The sequence below is a fragment of the Cibotium barometz genome, chromosome 50 (assembly GCF_041138505.1).
Source record: "Cibotium barometz isolate CiBa-2024 chromosome 50, ASM4113850v1, whole genome shotgun sequence".
Lineage (NCBI taxonomy): Eukaryota > Viridiplantae > Streptophyta > Polypodiopsida > Cyatheales > Cibotiaceae > Cibotium > Cibotium barometz.
Genome location: NC_141095.1, coordinates 13,531,005 through 13,546,603, shown reverse-complemented (window position 1 = coordinate 13,546,603; position 15,599 = coordinate 13,531,005). Strand labels below are relative to the sequence as shown.

At 45.0% G+C, this 15,599-nt stretch overlaps 1 protein-coding gene across 2 annotated transcripts in view; it reads left to right on the top strand.

Annotated features, from left to right (window-relative positions):
• Window positions 1–779: 779 nt before the first annotated feature.
• LOC147609824 (uncharacterized) overlaps window positions 780–15,599 on the top strand; it is a 47,486-nt gene continuing 32,666 nt past the window's right edge. The window contains exons 1-3 of one of the 2 annotated variants that reach the window (XM_086786979.1): window positions 780–1,084; window positions 1,182–1,384; window positions 12,110–12,287. In XM_086786979.1, the coding sequence (XP_086643105.1) occupies window positions 893–1,084; window positions 1,182–1,384; window positions 12,110–12,287 (573 nt within the window). In that variant the 5' untranslated portion in view covers window positions 780–892. Of the gene's footprint in view, window positions 1,085–1,170; window positions 1,385–12,109; window positions 12,288–15,599 lie in introns of both variants that reach the window. The other variant, XM_086786978.1, reaches the window with a different exon arrangement.

Here is a 15,599-nt window from a genome sequence, read left to right as displayed (position 1 = left end):
AGTAATATTAAATAACGCCAAAAAACACGTATATACCATAATTTAATACTAAGCCTGAACCCCACCCTCCAATTAGATCTCTCTCAGCACAGCACGTAGGGTTTTGCTAAATTTGGTGGGAATCCTACTTTTGGCGAGACCCCATCAAAAAGATTGTTGAGGATGACGGATTGGGTTTGAAAGAGCAATAGATATATTGAGCTCCAATTTGTGATGGGCTTTGTATACTGGTGTGTGAGGCTCCAAAAGTGCACTTAACTGTATTAGACTGAATTCTAAAAACTGAATCCTAAGTCATTTTAAATGCACGAAATCTCTTTGTCTCTCTCTCTCTCTCTCTCTCTCTCTCTCGCGTTATTAATAAATGCAAAAACCGAATCGTACATCAGCGTCAGAAGGTTCATAGACCATAACTATATGCACGGCCTAATCACAGTCAGTAAGAACCAATATAACCAAAAAGCTAATAATAACCATCGTAGAGCCTCAAGACTAATCTAAAAACTGAAAACATGCAGTAGACCAACTATAATCTAAAAATTAGAAGAGCAAGATCAAGGAATCTAAAAACTAAAAACATGCATACGTACTAATAACCAAAAATCTAATAATAACAACGATTGCTAAGCCTCCGTTGATCATCATGACACATCACAACACGAGGAAAAGAAATTCATGTACATAGATGACCCTAGAGGTGAAGAAAAAAATTCCCCCTTAAGCCTATGTTCAAAAAAAGGAAAAAAAGAAGAAGAAATTAAAAGAACAAATGTTTTTAGCACTAATTTGGCTCCATGTTGCTGCCTGCGAAAGGTTAGAGAGGGGGACAGAAAACCTGCGAAGAGACGAGGCTACGCTACGTACATGATGGAGCCGATTCGCTACACCAAGCATGAACTGCTGGGTTGGCAACAAGCAGCTGAAGTGGATGGCTGCTGGGAGAACATCGTGGCTTCCATGGGGGTTCCTCTCTACCAGGAGCTCTGCAGCCTGGCCGTGGCCGACCCCAGCCTACTTCTCCCCGCCCAACGCCGCAGAAACACCGACAGGCGTCAGCGCCCACAACACAAGACCGATCCCCCTGGTAAGCACCTGCAATAGTGCACTCTGCACTCCGGATTGCCCTTAATTTCCTTCATGACCTTACCCTTGGACGATTATTTGTCGAAGTGTGGCTTCAGCCTGCAGAAAACTTGGACAGCAGGACCTACAATTTCAATGAATCTCCTGATGGTGGCTATCAAGACTTCAGTGAAGAGGAGGATGCCTTTGAGGACAGCGACGAGGAAGTGAGTCTCCAGCCACTTGCCTTTCAGGTGGAGGGTGAACCTGATTTTGAATCAGGCCCACCTCAAGACGGATTTGAGTATCTTCGACGGGTCATGTAAGTCCCTTTGCAACATCTTGTGTATATCATTAATGTTTGGAAATTTGTCATTTGACATCAGATCATCCACACCTGTAAATTAAAGTGCTCTTTGGGTTTGCTTTGCATTAAATTATGCCTCAATGGTCAACAAAGCAGCTAGAGAGTGACCATTCTTTAACATTATGTTGATTGTCACCATGCCCTTTTCCTTACAGATGGAGTAGTGTTAATGTTAAGTTGTAAGCAAATTTTTTTGATAGAAGTTGTGACCTTATTAATTTATGGCCACGGTGGACTAATTAGGTATCTCAAGTTTCAATAAGGTAAGTCTTTATGAAACCTAGAGTGTAAAGCCTACTTGATGATACAAGAGCCCCTGAATTTGCCATGGTGGATCAAGTTTCAACAAGGTCAGTCACTCTCGGATTCTCTGATCCGTATTCTTACGGACAGCCAGAAGCCTTGGCATTGGCTCGAACTTCATCCTCCCATGGCAGGACCAAGCATATTGAGGTCCACTTTCAATTTGTTCGTGAGTTGGTCGCTGACGGCATTATTTCTTTGGAGTATTGTCCCTCACAGGACAAGCTTGCTTATGTTTTCACCAAACCTCTTCCTCGAGGTACTATTGATCAGCTCTTCACCAGTGTGGGAGTCGGACCACCATGATGGAGCTGAGATGAGGTGTTGGACGATGTTCATCTCTTGTCTGATTACTTTGCCTTTTTCTATTCTGTATTGCTTCCGCTTTCTCTTCAACTATTCTCACAGGTTTCGCATTGTTGTACTTCATCTCAACACTTTGCGCAAGCGAAAGTGCTCGATCAAAAGTTTTTGGTTGGAACATGCGCACATCCCAATGTATTTGTGTGTCCAAACCGTAGAGGAATTGTCCTCTTTTGTTTGCGTCCGACTTCTGCAACTATAAAGCCAGGTGAGTGACTTTGTTTGCAAATTGAAGGATAGGTAGCGTGTTTTGGCGCAATCCCCAGTCACTGGAGATAATGAGGTGGTAGAAATCGCTTTTTGAGATAATTGACGAACTGGTCCCACCTGTAGTCAACAACTCCATAGTTGGAATTGACTTGGGCCTAGTGAATCCACCATGAGATGGCTTCCCCTTCAGTGTAGCAACTAGCTAGCACCACCTTCTCTATGTCTGACTTCCTACCCACCGCAAAGTAGGCTTCAAACTGATGAATCCAAGAATAAAGAGTTGTGGGATCGAGTTTACCTTATACTTACTGAAATTCACCTTCTCGTGAAGATGAGTCGAAGAAGTTGTGGGTACTGACCTTGTGTCAAGAAGTGCAAGGTATTGCTCGTGCTCCATGTGTCATTGTTGGTCGTTGAGTGTAGCAACGCGGGCTGTTGTCTGTGTTCGAAGCTCTACCTCCCATACTTGCATTTCATATAACGCATGGGAATGCTGTGTTAACTACTCAAGGGAGATAGCCGAAGCATGGATCTGGGAAGGGTTCTCAGTGATGACCGGTGGAGGAAGGAGGGGGGCTTCTTGAAGAGGTATCCGTTTCTCCAAGGCTTGTATAGAAGCCGTACATGCCTGCATCTGTTCCTGTTGTCATGCGATGACGCGCATAAATTCCCGGAACATGGTGTTCATGTCATTGGTGTTGACTAGGCTTCTGGAAGCAGTCGATGTCAAGGACACAATTTATGTTGGGATCCTCATCGTTAGAATTCGCCATAGTGGGAGTGGCAAGGATTTTCCTGGACCACAACAATACCATCCACTGTGTGTGCGGGAGATGTTTGCGGTCGCTATAAACCAACTGTCCTCCGAGGGATAGGAGTCACACCGAAGTGGGAGTGTAGTCAGTGTCCTAAAACCAACCACACAAGCGATTTTTTTTTCTTGGTTGGATCTCTTTACCAAAAGGTAGAGCTTTGATGCCATTGTAACATGCGAAAGCTTTGGATAACGAATATTCAGCACCTTGGTTCCTGACGATTTGCACAATGTAGCGGAAGTAAGAGTGCAAGAGGGGAGAGAATGAGAGAGAGGAGAGAATAAAAAGACACAGTACACCGGATTGGGTTCCAAATACTCTCTGCAGGGCCCCCACCAAGGATGCTGTATTTTCTTTATTAAATCATGAGAAACGACTCAAATCTGTATCTTCCTGTGGTTGTAAACCTTCAGCTTGTGGTTGATCTGTTCTTGACCTTCAAGTTTCACCTTTGCTTTAGGCTCCCTTTGGCCATCCTGGCCCTTGGAGTTCTTTAGCACTTTGTGAATTATGAGATGCTAAAATGACTTTCTAGCCTATGCTTTTATAGTTGGTCAGTGGATGCAAAAAGGCAAAAAGGCTTCTAGCCTATGCTTTTATAGTTGGTCGGTGGTCTTCTCACATGTTGGTCGGTGGATGCAAAAAGGCTGTTGGTCTGTTGAAAATACCTCCACGACTTGTTTCAGTTGCCTTAAATAGACGCCTTGTTTTCCTATTCGCTGGCCGCCTTGGAGATGCTGTCCAAGCTGCTGCCCGGGCTTGTGCGCTAGCTTGCCTGTGTGCTGGCCGACAGGCTGGCAAAGGCCATAAGGGCTGGCCGACCTGGTCCCTAGCCCTGCTAGGCTTGCGTTGTTGCCCAGGCCTGGCCGACAACATCCCAGCCAACGGTGGCTGTTGGGCTTGGCCATGTGTAACGCGTGGAAGCTCTGGGAGTCTTCTTTCAGCCCTAAACACTCTTGGAAACCATCTGATGCAAAACGCAGATATAGAGAGAGAGTAGAGAGAGAGAGATGTGTTGGAAAATTCAGTATATTGATATGGCACAAAAAGGGTACTCAGTCTACAGCCCTAGGCTGCCTTGCTAAAAAGGTGTAACACACCAACATCTGTCCTAGTACTTGATCCACTCCATAAGGGAGAGAATGACTACAACAATGAGCACATGTGCCTTTTATAGGCCTCTTGGACCAAAGGAGATCTGGCCGACCAGCAGTCGGCCAGCCAGCTGACTGGACAAATCTTCATATCACTTGATGCACCTGCAGCCGCCTCATGTGGTTCAACCGACAGGACCCTCCTTGTAGCCGACAGGTCTTCTGGTTCTTCTCCAAGTCCACACTAGCCACTTTTGCACCTTATGCTCCACTTCTGGTTCTAAATGCTCTTTTGTTGGCTGCCCCTTCTGGATTATCTTCTGAGAATGTCCATGGCAATTGTTGCACATGACATCCTCCTCTGCTAAACTTGATGACGGGATTCCAACTTTTTTCTTGGATGACTGTCATCATCCCACTCTATTCCCGGAGTCCCTTTGTCATCCATCCATCTCTGGCAACCCTTCTCACTGAAAACCCGGCCCGGTCTCCAAAACCACTCTGACTCTGAATAAGATCTATGCATCTGTTCCATCCGGTCCCCAATCCATTCCTGCCCTAACTCTGAACACTATCTTGGTCGTCATTCGTGAGAAATGAGTCTGGCACTCTCACATCACCCCTTGGAGGATAATCCTCCCTTGGGACCGTTGCCCGAGAACCTATCTGGCTCACAGGACTGCCATCCCCTCTGGCTTTGTGGAACACCACCAACAAACCTCCTGGGAACTCTTCCCGTTCCTGTGTTCCTTGCCTTGGGCTTCGTATCCGTGTACTTTCCTGTACCTTGGACCTGTACACCATCATATGGGATTGAATCAGTGTTTAGCTTTGCTGAGCCTGATGCTCTAATACCAATGTAATGCGCGGAAGCTTTGGGAGTCTTCTTTCAGCCCTCAACACTCCTGGAAACCATTTGATGCAAAACGCAGATATAGAGAGAGAGAGAGAGTAGAGAGAGAGAGATGTGCTGGAAAATTCAGTATATTGATATGGTACAAAAAGGGTACTCAGTCTACAGCCCTAGGGTGCCTTGCTAAAAAGGTGTAACACACCAACATCTGTCCTAGTACTTGATCCACTCCATAAGGCAGAGAATGACTACAACAATGAGCACATGTGCCTTTTATAGGCCTCTTGGACCAAAGGAGATCTGGCCGACCAACAGTCGGCCAGCCAGCTGACTGGACAAAATCTTCATATCACTTGATGCACCTGCAGCCGCCTCATGTGGTTCAACCGACAGGACCCTCCTTGCAGCTGACATGTCTTCTGGTTCTTCTCCAAGTCCACACTAGCCACTTCTGCACCTTATGCTCCACTTCTGGTTCTAAATGCTCTTTTGTTGGCTGCCCTTCTGGATTATCTTCTGAGAATGTCCATGGCAATTCTTGCACATGACATCCCCCTCTGCTAAACTTGATGACGGGATTCCAACTTTTTCCTTGGATGACTGTCATCATCCCACTCTATTCCCGGAGTCCCTCTGTCATCCATCCATCTCTGGCAACCCTTCTCACTGAAAACCCGGCCCGGTCTCCAAAACCACTCTGACTCTGAATAAGATCTATGCATCTGTTCCATCCAGTCCCCAATCCGTTCCTGCCCTAACTCTGAACACTATCTTGGTCTTCATTCGTGAGAAATGAGTCTGGCACTCTCACATCACCCATTGGAGGATAATCCTCCCTTGGGACCGTTGCCCGAGAACCTATCTGGCTCATAGGACTGCCATCCCCTCTGGCTTTGTGGAACACCACCAACAAACCTCCTGGGAACTCTTCCCGTTCCTGTGTTCCTTGCCTTGGGCTTCGTATCCGTGTACTTTCATGTACCTTGGACCTGTACACCATCATATGGGACTAAATCAGTGTTTAGCTTTGCTGAGCCTGATGCTCTGATACCAATGTAACGGGCGGAAGCTCTGGGAGTCTTCTTTCAGCCCTAAACACTCCTGGAAACCATTTGATGCAAAACGCAGATATAGAGAGAGAGTAGAGAGAGAGAGAGAGATGTGTTGGAAAATTCAGTATATTGATATGGTACAAAAAGGGTACTCAGTCTACAGCCCTAGGGTGTCTTGCTAAAAAGGTGCAACACACCAACATCTGTCCTAGTACTTGATCCACTCCATAAGGGAGAGAATGACAACAACAATGAGCACATGTGCCTTTTATAGGCCTCTTGGACCAAAGGAGATCTGGCCGACTAGCAGTCGGCCAGCCGACTGGACAAAATCTTCATATCACTTGATGCGCCTGCAGCCGCCTCATCTGGTTCAACCGACAGGACCCTCCTTGCAGCCGACAGGTCTTCTGGTTCTTCTCCAAGTCCACACTAGCCACTTCTGCACTTAATGCTCCACTTTTGGTTCTAAATGCTCTTTTGTTGGCTGCCCCTTCTGGATTATCTTCTGAGAATGTCCATGGCAATTCTTGCACATGACACCATGGGCCTCCTTGGCCCTTAGGGTGGCCTACAAGGCCTACCCCCTTTGTAGGCAAGGGTCTTAACCCTTTTCTAGGGGGGCCCACAGGGCTGCCTCTTCTACCTACATGTAACTACATGCTATGCTACTGAGATGCCTGGTATTTGGCTACAAGCGAACACCTAGAACATCTGTCATCATTCCAGAGGGTGATTTACAGTACGGACTGGCTGTGATATGCAGCGGAAGTCTTTGTATTGGAAGATCCTGTCACACAAATGCTCACACCGTCTTCTGTATCCTGAGTTTCGTGAGTTTAGCAATCCACTTTAATACTTCAAACTTTAAAGAGATGACAGAGAGAGATATGAGAACTGTACACGAGATTGGGTCCCAAATTACCCACTGAAGGGCCCCCATCCCGATAATGAGATAGTATTTGCTTTATTACTTTAGAGAGAATGATTGTGGACTATAGATAAGCCAAACGCAAGATCTCGGAGGATCGGAAGCCTGGCTGAACTGTACACAATTGTAGAAACACCTCAATGAACTAATCTCGAGCCTATGCACTCTTCCCAAGGGCACGAGGAAGGGCTGCACACCCCTGCTGAGGCTGAGAAAAGAAGGCGGTGGACTGTTCTAAGCTATGTTAGAATGCTGTAAATGCTTATGAATGATAGAATACCTTTACCAGATGATTGGTGTATGCCTGGATGATGCACTGAATGGTGGATACTGATGTAGACTGATGAATCAAGGCTGAAACTGCTGGGAATCTGCAAACGCAGGTCTGTAGGGCTGAATACTGTTGTAGGACTGATGCTGGACTGAAACGCAGACTGTATGACTGCTGTGGAACTGAACTGCAGGCGGCTGTCATGTATGCAAAAACGCAGAGATATATGCTGTTTTGGGACCTGTGGAAGTGCTGAATGGCTACGCCTATCATCTGCAAGGACTGCTGAGCTGCTGAATGTCTACTGGACTACTGCGTTGATGTACAAGTACTGCTGTACGGCTGATTGAAGCAAAACGCAGGTTCTCAAGGCTGGAGAAGCAAACGCAGAAGCTCCAATGGTGTTGGATTAGTCTAGGGCTGAAGGCGGGGATGCTCCTAAGGCTGAGGATGAAGGGTGCCTAGCTTCTAAAGACTGAATGAATGTCTAAGCCCTATGCAAGCCTATTTATACTAACTAGAGGCTGGTCAAGTTGGTTGGTCATTTATTTAATAAAGTTTATATTTATAAATGACAATAAATGCTAAATAAATACCATAAATATGGAAAAAATACTAGATAAATCCTAGTAAATTCCCTAAGGTTTTTGGGATGTTCTAAATGATGCACAGGCATATGAATGCATATTATGCAGGATGTAGAGTGCTTTCTGATGCAAACCCTAAGGCTTCTACTGACTCTACATGCATGAATGATTCTCTCCAAGTGGGTTAAGGGACTTGACTGACTGATTGACTGGCTAAGGCTGAGGAATGACCTACGTAGCTCGTGCCTGACTTATCCTAGACTGAGGATGTACAATGGGGTTACAGCGTACGACAAATATCATCCTACTGGGTTCTAATAATGTACAAATGTTGCACTGCTGATGATGAGCTAGTTTGTCACCAAGCACTGAGTGCAGAGTGCATGTGACGCTGGCACTATGTCATGTGCGGGACTTGCACTGTAACTTCCGGAGGGGCCCGCGGTTTTGCAAAACACTTGACCATTAATGCAAGGGAATTGGCCACATCCTTAAAACATATGACACTTAGTCCACAAACTGGAAAAGAGAGATGTGCACAACTGACACTGCATAGAGGCCGGAATGGGCCGACCCCCCCTTGGAGTATTTTATTAATATCATGTACACTAGTCATATTTTTTCTTTTGAACATAGGAACACCCAATATAGGATCTTAGGTGATTGTATACATCCCTCTCAGGGACCTTTTGTAAATAAAGTTGATTTTGGTAATATAATGGATTCTTCTTTGTATACTGCTTTCCATTGTGTATTGATTCCACTTTCGTCATTTCTTATACCTTCTATGAATGTCAATGAATTAAGTATATTTGAAAGCAAAGAATTACAGAAGATACTTGATTCGTTTCAAGATATATTTCCTAAGGAACTGCTATCGAGCTTACCACCTCAAAGGGCTGTAGATTATCGTATTGACGTGATCCCTTGTTAGTATTCCATCTTACAGGATGAGCCAAGCTGAGGAAGATGAGTTGGCCAAACAACTTGAAGATTATTTGAGGATGGGCCAGATCCGTCCAAGTAAATCACCTTGGGGTGTACCTGTGTTGCTTAGGAGAAAGAAGGACAACACCTGGAGAATGTGTATAGATTACAAGAGATTGAACAAGCTGACAACTAAGAACCGTTATCCTCTCCCTAGATCAGATGACCTGATCATCAGTCAATCAAGTATGTGTGTGATGCGGATGATTTGAGAGGAAGAAAAGCTCGATGGGCTGAATTAATGCAAGATTTTGATTTTGGGATTCGTTATAGAAAAGGGTCCATGAATAGTGTTGTAGATGAGCTTAGTCGAATTAGAGAGGTGAATACTTTGTTGTTCACCGAGATTTCTACTGATTTATTGCAGTCATTGAGAGGGCTTTGCAGGACTGATAGTTATTTTGGTAGAAGATCCAGGACGGGAGCTCATTGATTTGCCAAGAATCAATGACTGAGCAGCCTACCATTCAGGCTGCAGGAGGTTAGTGGATGATTCGGAATGGTTTACTATTCCGTAATGACAAAATTTGTGTACCACAGATCCCGGACATTAGGTCCAAGATTCTTAAGGAGTGTCACGATGCCCCTTTTGCTGGACACCCTGGGGTACATAGGACATTATCGTTAGTGAAACACACTTTTTATTGGCCAAAGATGAAAGGGTATGTAGAAGATTATGTTCTCAAGTGTCAAGTTTGTCAAGCAAATAAAGCTGAACGCTTTAGACAGGCTGGGTTGTTGCATCCTTTGCAAATCCCAGGTAATAAATGAAAAAGTATTTCCATGGATTTTATTACCGGATTGCCAAGAACACATCAAGGCTATGAGTCTATTTGGGTTGTGGTAGATCGCTTGACAAAAATGACTAGATTTTTACCGACCTGGAAGACCATTACAGCTACGCAATTAGCAAAGCAGTTTATCGAGCAATTGTTTAGACTGTACGGGTTGCTGCAGTACATAGTCACTCTAAGTTTACGAGTGATTTTTGGAAACTTGTTTTTGAGAAGTTGGAAACAACTTTGAATTTAAGTTCCTCAGATCATCCTCAATTTGATGGCCAGATTGAAAGAGTGAATCAAATTTTGGAGGATATGCTTCGAGCATATGTATCCAAAAGGCAGAGTTCATGGGAGGATTATCTTTCTATGTTAGAATTTGCATATAACAGTACTAAGCATACGAGTACAGGTTTTAGTCCTTTCATGCTTATGTATGGTTTTCAACCTAGATCACCTGTTACAGTGGGATTCTCAAAACTTCAGCATGATGCAACACATAATTTTTTGCAAGATATGCAAGAAATGTTACAAGTTGCGAAGGAATCTATTAGAAGTGCTCAAGACCGATACAGATTTTATTCTAATAGACATCGTTCACCCAGGGAGTTCTATGAAGGAACGATGGTGTATTTGCGAGTTCTGAAAGATTTCGAGGACAGGTCGATCTCCGAAATTATCCCCTAGATACTGTGGACCATTTCGTATTACACGACGGATTGGTTCAGTTGCATATGAATTGGATCTGCCTTCTCGTGTGAAAGTTCATCCTGTATTTCATGTCAGTAGACTTAAGGAAGTACTGGGTGGAACAGACCAGTTAGTTACTCCTCAAGAAATCATAGATGTTGAGGACATGACATTTGTTTCACACGAACCTGAAAAGATTCTTGGATTTCGTGAAGAGAAGATTGCGTAATACGCTTATCACGGAATACAAGATCAAGTGGAAGGATCGTGTTGAGGAGGACGCTACATGGGGGCTTTTTAGTGAGCTCAGGAGTGAGCTCTTAGAGGAAGGGGAGTATGTCATGTGCACAGTGTGTATCTACCGTGTGCTACACACACACAAGACTAGCTTCGAGGTTGGGGAAGCTTGGAGCTAGGCAGGCTGAGTGACGAGCTGAGTTAGGGATAGACTAACGGGCGGGCACCCAAGTATGGGCGGGCGGGCGCCCAAGTGTGGACGCCCGATGACCGGCCAAGAGCCTATAAAAGGGTGGCCAAGGTTAGTCATTAGTCATTAGTCATATAGAGTCTCTCGTGACTTTGTGAGAGCTCTATGGTCAAGAGCTTGGATCTAGTGCAGACGTGCACCTGCTTCATGCAGCCGAGGCCGGCAGCAATCTCAAGGCCCGCGAGGGTAGCTTCGTGGCGGTATGGGACGTTACGAGGTAGAGATTGGTCGGTACGTCCATCTAGTTAGCTCAGCTCGTGGCTCGGTGGGGACAGCCAAGACTTGTGGACTTGCCCACGGCTGTCGAGGTTGGGAGGTGAGTCAGGCTTGCACCCCCTTCACGTTTGTTTCGTTTGTTTGTAGGTTTCGAGTCTTGTACCAGGAGCGTTCCACGAGGAGATCCAATGGGGATTTGATAGTGCGGGATGCATGTGACAATAGAGTAGCCATGTTTGAACAATCTTGGCTTGTGGCATGTATTAGATTTTTTGGCATACCTTGCAATTCTTGTCCTCCCCTTCTCCTTGCGAGGGTGAGTAGGTAAGAGAAGGGGAGGGAGTTTACCTACAACACGATTGCTTAACAACAACACTATTGCCTTCTCTTGAATGTTTGGAGGTCACATGGTCTTATAAGATGGTCCTGCCCTGAGATGGGACCTATGCTTCATGATTTCCTTACCTTGAGGATGCTGTTCTCTGCCGGTCATAAGCATGACAATCTCATACTTTAAAGTGCTAAAAGTTTAGATGTTCTTTTTACAACGGTCTCTCTCTTTTCTTTCTTGGTACAGGGATCAACAAATTTGGGCATGAAATATGAGGTCTATTTTCTAGGTGTGTAATGGGCGTGCCAATGCATCTATCAACTAAAAGAACTTGGAATCTGGATGCATATGAGATGCTCCATTCATGAAATTTAGGCTATTTGTAATTTATATCGGTGTCTTCTCAAGGGATGATGGAAACTGGAAGCACTTAAGGTAAGCCGTATTGGTGAGACAATAGGGTCCCTTAAGATTTTCAAGTGTTAATTCTTTTGGGCATTGATATATTAGTTCTCTCAGAACTTGAACTAATCGTGCGGTGGTGAGCTGATTGCCACCAAGGAATACCTTTATGGCATTGGTATGCAAAGGTATTCCTAGCTCTTCAAAAAACCATAATCTGTGTGTCACAATGTTATATGTTGTATTGAAGAACATTGTATAGCTGCGTGATTTTATGAAGCTGAAATTGTGACTGTGGTTTTGTTCAAGGTGGGAGGCTTCCCGATGCCCAAAGGTGAAAATAGCAAAAATTGGCGAGAAAAAGCTTCTCTGTAAGCAGACTATATACATGCCGGCAATCCCGCCTATTCCAATGTGCTCACTTGATCTGCTTCCTTCTAAGGATTGGGTTCAAACATTTCTGAAAGATTTTTCAGACCTACGTGCTGTAAGTCATTTTATTTCCAGTTAATTTTAAGCACACAAGTGCTTGTTGATTTTTTTGTATGCAGAAAGGAACATGGTCAATAGAGGCATTTTGCTTTTTGATTTGAAACTCTGTGTTCATGAAACCTTTGCTTGAGACATCGCCTTCAGAGCATTTTGGAGGCTCTGCATTTTTTTTGAGGTTGGAAAATCCGTTTCAGTGGTAAATCTCATTTGTACACTGCCACAAGGTTAGGCCTTTGGGAGGTTTTAACAGGATGTTGCAAGGCTTAAGTGGCGTTTTCATGCTGCTGTTCATTTAAAGCTTTTTCTAACCACTGGAATATTGCATAGTGCCAACGGCTCATTAAATTTCTCTACTATTCTACAGTTTCTCTGCAGTCTGTTTCAAACTTCTTTGAGTATGTGATTATTATTCGACGTGGTGTAAGCAAGGCACTTACTGAGATGCTGTCACGTGCACCCTGCACTTGCATTGGGGTACACAGTGACACACTGGCATGATCTTCAGTGCAGCATTTGTACAGAAGTAGAACCTTTTTCTAGGATTATTTGTCATACGCCGTGACCCCGTTGTGAGCCCTCAATCTAGGGACAGTCAGGCACGAGCTACGTAGGTCAGTCACGTAGTCCTCTTAACCCACTTGGAGAAAGCATCATTCAGGAGCATGTATGTGTCAACCTTAGCATTAGTTGCATGTAAAGCATTGTAGGTGCATTCACATAGAAGGGGGCCAGCCCCAAGGCAGCTTCAGCGTGGCTAGCCTTGCAAAGGCAGCCAAGGCCTTTGCCTCACAGTCGAGCAGCAGCCGACAGGCATTGCTACGGCACCTGACCAGCATCTGTGGGACAGCCGACAGCTGTGCAACAGCCCAGCCAGCATTTAATGACCAGTCGACAGGGAATGTTGTACCTGACCAGCATTTTTTGTTGTTCGATTGGCATCTTGCAGTCGTGAGGGTATTATACTGCAGCCGACTGGTATTTCATCAGTCGTGGGACTACTTGCTTCAGTCGATAGCCTCCTAGAGGCAGCCGACTGCTGTTTGAGGGGGTATAAAAGGCATGGCCTTATTCCCACAATGGATATTCAGGTATTCAGCAGAAACAACTTAAGTTTGTAGCATCCTACTCATCTCTAGGCAACAAGGAAGATTCTCTTACATCTCAGCCAACATATGTGCAGTCCTTGAGTCATCTGGACTTGCATTAGTGGCCAAGGAGAGTCTTCAGCAGAGCCTCGGGATAGCTGGACCCAATACAGTGTCGTCTTCTACATTCTTCCTTCTCTACTCTCTCCCTACTCTCTAAAGTTGATGCTACATATTCTCACCACATAAAGGTATAAAGAAGGCCCTATTGTGCGTTATCATGATCAACCTCAGTGCATGTAACATTGGTATCAGAGCATAGGTTGGTAACCCAACTCGGCTACCTAAAGAGGTGAGAGCATCCGGTGGATGGTTATACTACGGTTGGGAAAAGAAACCTAGGCCTCCACCGTGTCGGAAGAAACATCACATCATGAAGAAAGCCAGCAGGAAGGAATGGAGGCACAAAGCTTCCAAACAGAAAAAGCGCTTCTGCCAAGCACAGAAGAGCAAATGATGATGGAGCAATTAAATTCTTTGAAGTTGCAGCTTGTCGCCGAAAAGGAGAAGCCCAAAGAAGGCATCTCAGAATTGGCGCAGGTCCTGCTACACATTGAAGAACAACGAAGAAAAGACGACGAAGCAAAAAGAAAAGCAGATGAAGAAAAAGAACTGAGATGTGCAGAGGAACAGAGGGATAGGGAAGCCACATGCAAATTTGAGGAAGGCCAATGCTGTAGAGAGAAGGCCGGCCGAGAGTTCCAGCAAAGACTCGATTGGGAGGCCTTGCCCATTGTGAGCCCTCAGTCGAGGGACAGTCAGGCTCGAGTTACGTAGGTCAGTCTCTAAGCTTTAGAGGTCAGTCAGTTGTCAGTCCTCTTAACCCACTTGGAGAAAGTATCATTCAGGAACATGTATGTGTCAACCTTAGCATTAGTTGCATGTAAAGCATTGTAGGTGCATTCACATAGAAGGGGGCCAGCCCCAAGGCAGCCTAAGCTTAGCTAGCCTTGCAAAGGCAACCTAGGCCTTTGCCTCATAGTCGGGCAGTAGCCGACAGGCATTGCTACAGCACCCGACCAGCATCTGTGGGACAATCGATAGCTGTGCAACAACCCAACCAACATTTAATGACCAGCTGACAGGGAATGTGTAACCGCTTTCTACAGGAGGCCTACAAATCGGAAGATAAAATACACATTTTTAGTTCACTTACTAATACAAACAATGGACATTATTAGCAACATTAAAACTGAAAATGACCAAGAACACTTGACACCATCACTGGGGCCGGAAAGGGTCGCCTCCCCCCTCAATACAGTTTGTATTTCTTGGAGTATTTATATGTACAAGTGTTCACGGGCCTCAAGGCCAGATTTCTCCATAACATGGAGTGAGTAGAACTGAAAAACGATAAGATTTTGTCGATGAAGAAGCAGTTGTTGGAGTAGATCAAATCACAGGCATTCTCCCACCTTCAGTGGGTGAACACCTGCCTTATTGGTCTTCCGGGACCGTGCACCAACATGCACATACTTGTTGCGCCTCCTGTCCCATGAGGAGTAGATGCATGGCGAGAAGTGATTGATACCTCTTCCTTGTGTATAAAAGACCTCTGCTTCAAATGAGGCGGATTCTTGAATACTAACTCACCATCCTTTCCTTCCTTGAGATCACCCTTTCGGATGAGATAGGAGAGTGCCAACTCCCTTGGCTTCTTGCCCACTTCACGAGCCATGGACTCAAAGGTCATATCCATCATATCATTAGCTTTCCTTGCTTCAATGACCCTTTGTACATGGGGTTCTTCATGCAAAAATTTCAGCTCTTGCTCCTTTGCCTGCAAAAGCTTCTTCATGTGCTTTAATTCAGCCGTCAATATCCTCATGCACAGGCTCTTTTCCATGGGATGGTTGTCCCATGAAAGCATTGTCATAGACTCTCTCAAGAGGCTTGTGCCTTCCATGCAATGCTTCGGAATTGCAAGAGGCACTTGATTGACCTCTTGAATTTGGCACTTCCAAAGGATTGCCTTGGTTGTCCATTGAGTCAAGTGTCTGTGTTTGCTTCCGATCTCAAAACACTGTGTCTCCTCTTGAGAAAGAGAGACGATCGGGCTCTAATACCAATGTAACTCCTCCCTGCAGGAGGCCTGACAAATCGGAAGTTAGAGTACACATATTTTAGATCACTTAACTAAGTTAAACAATGGACAACACTTG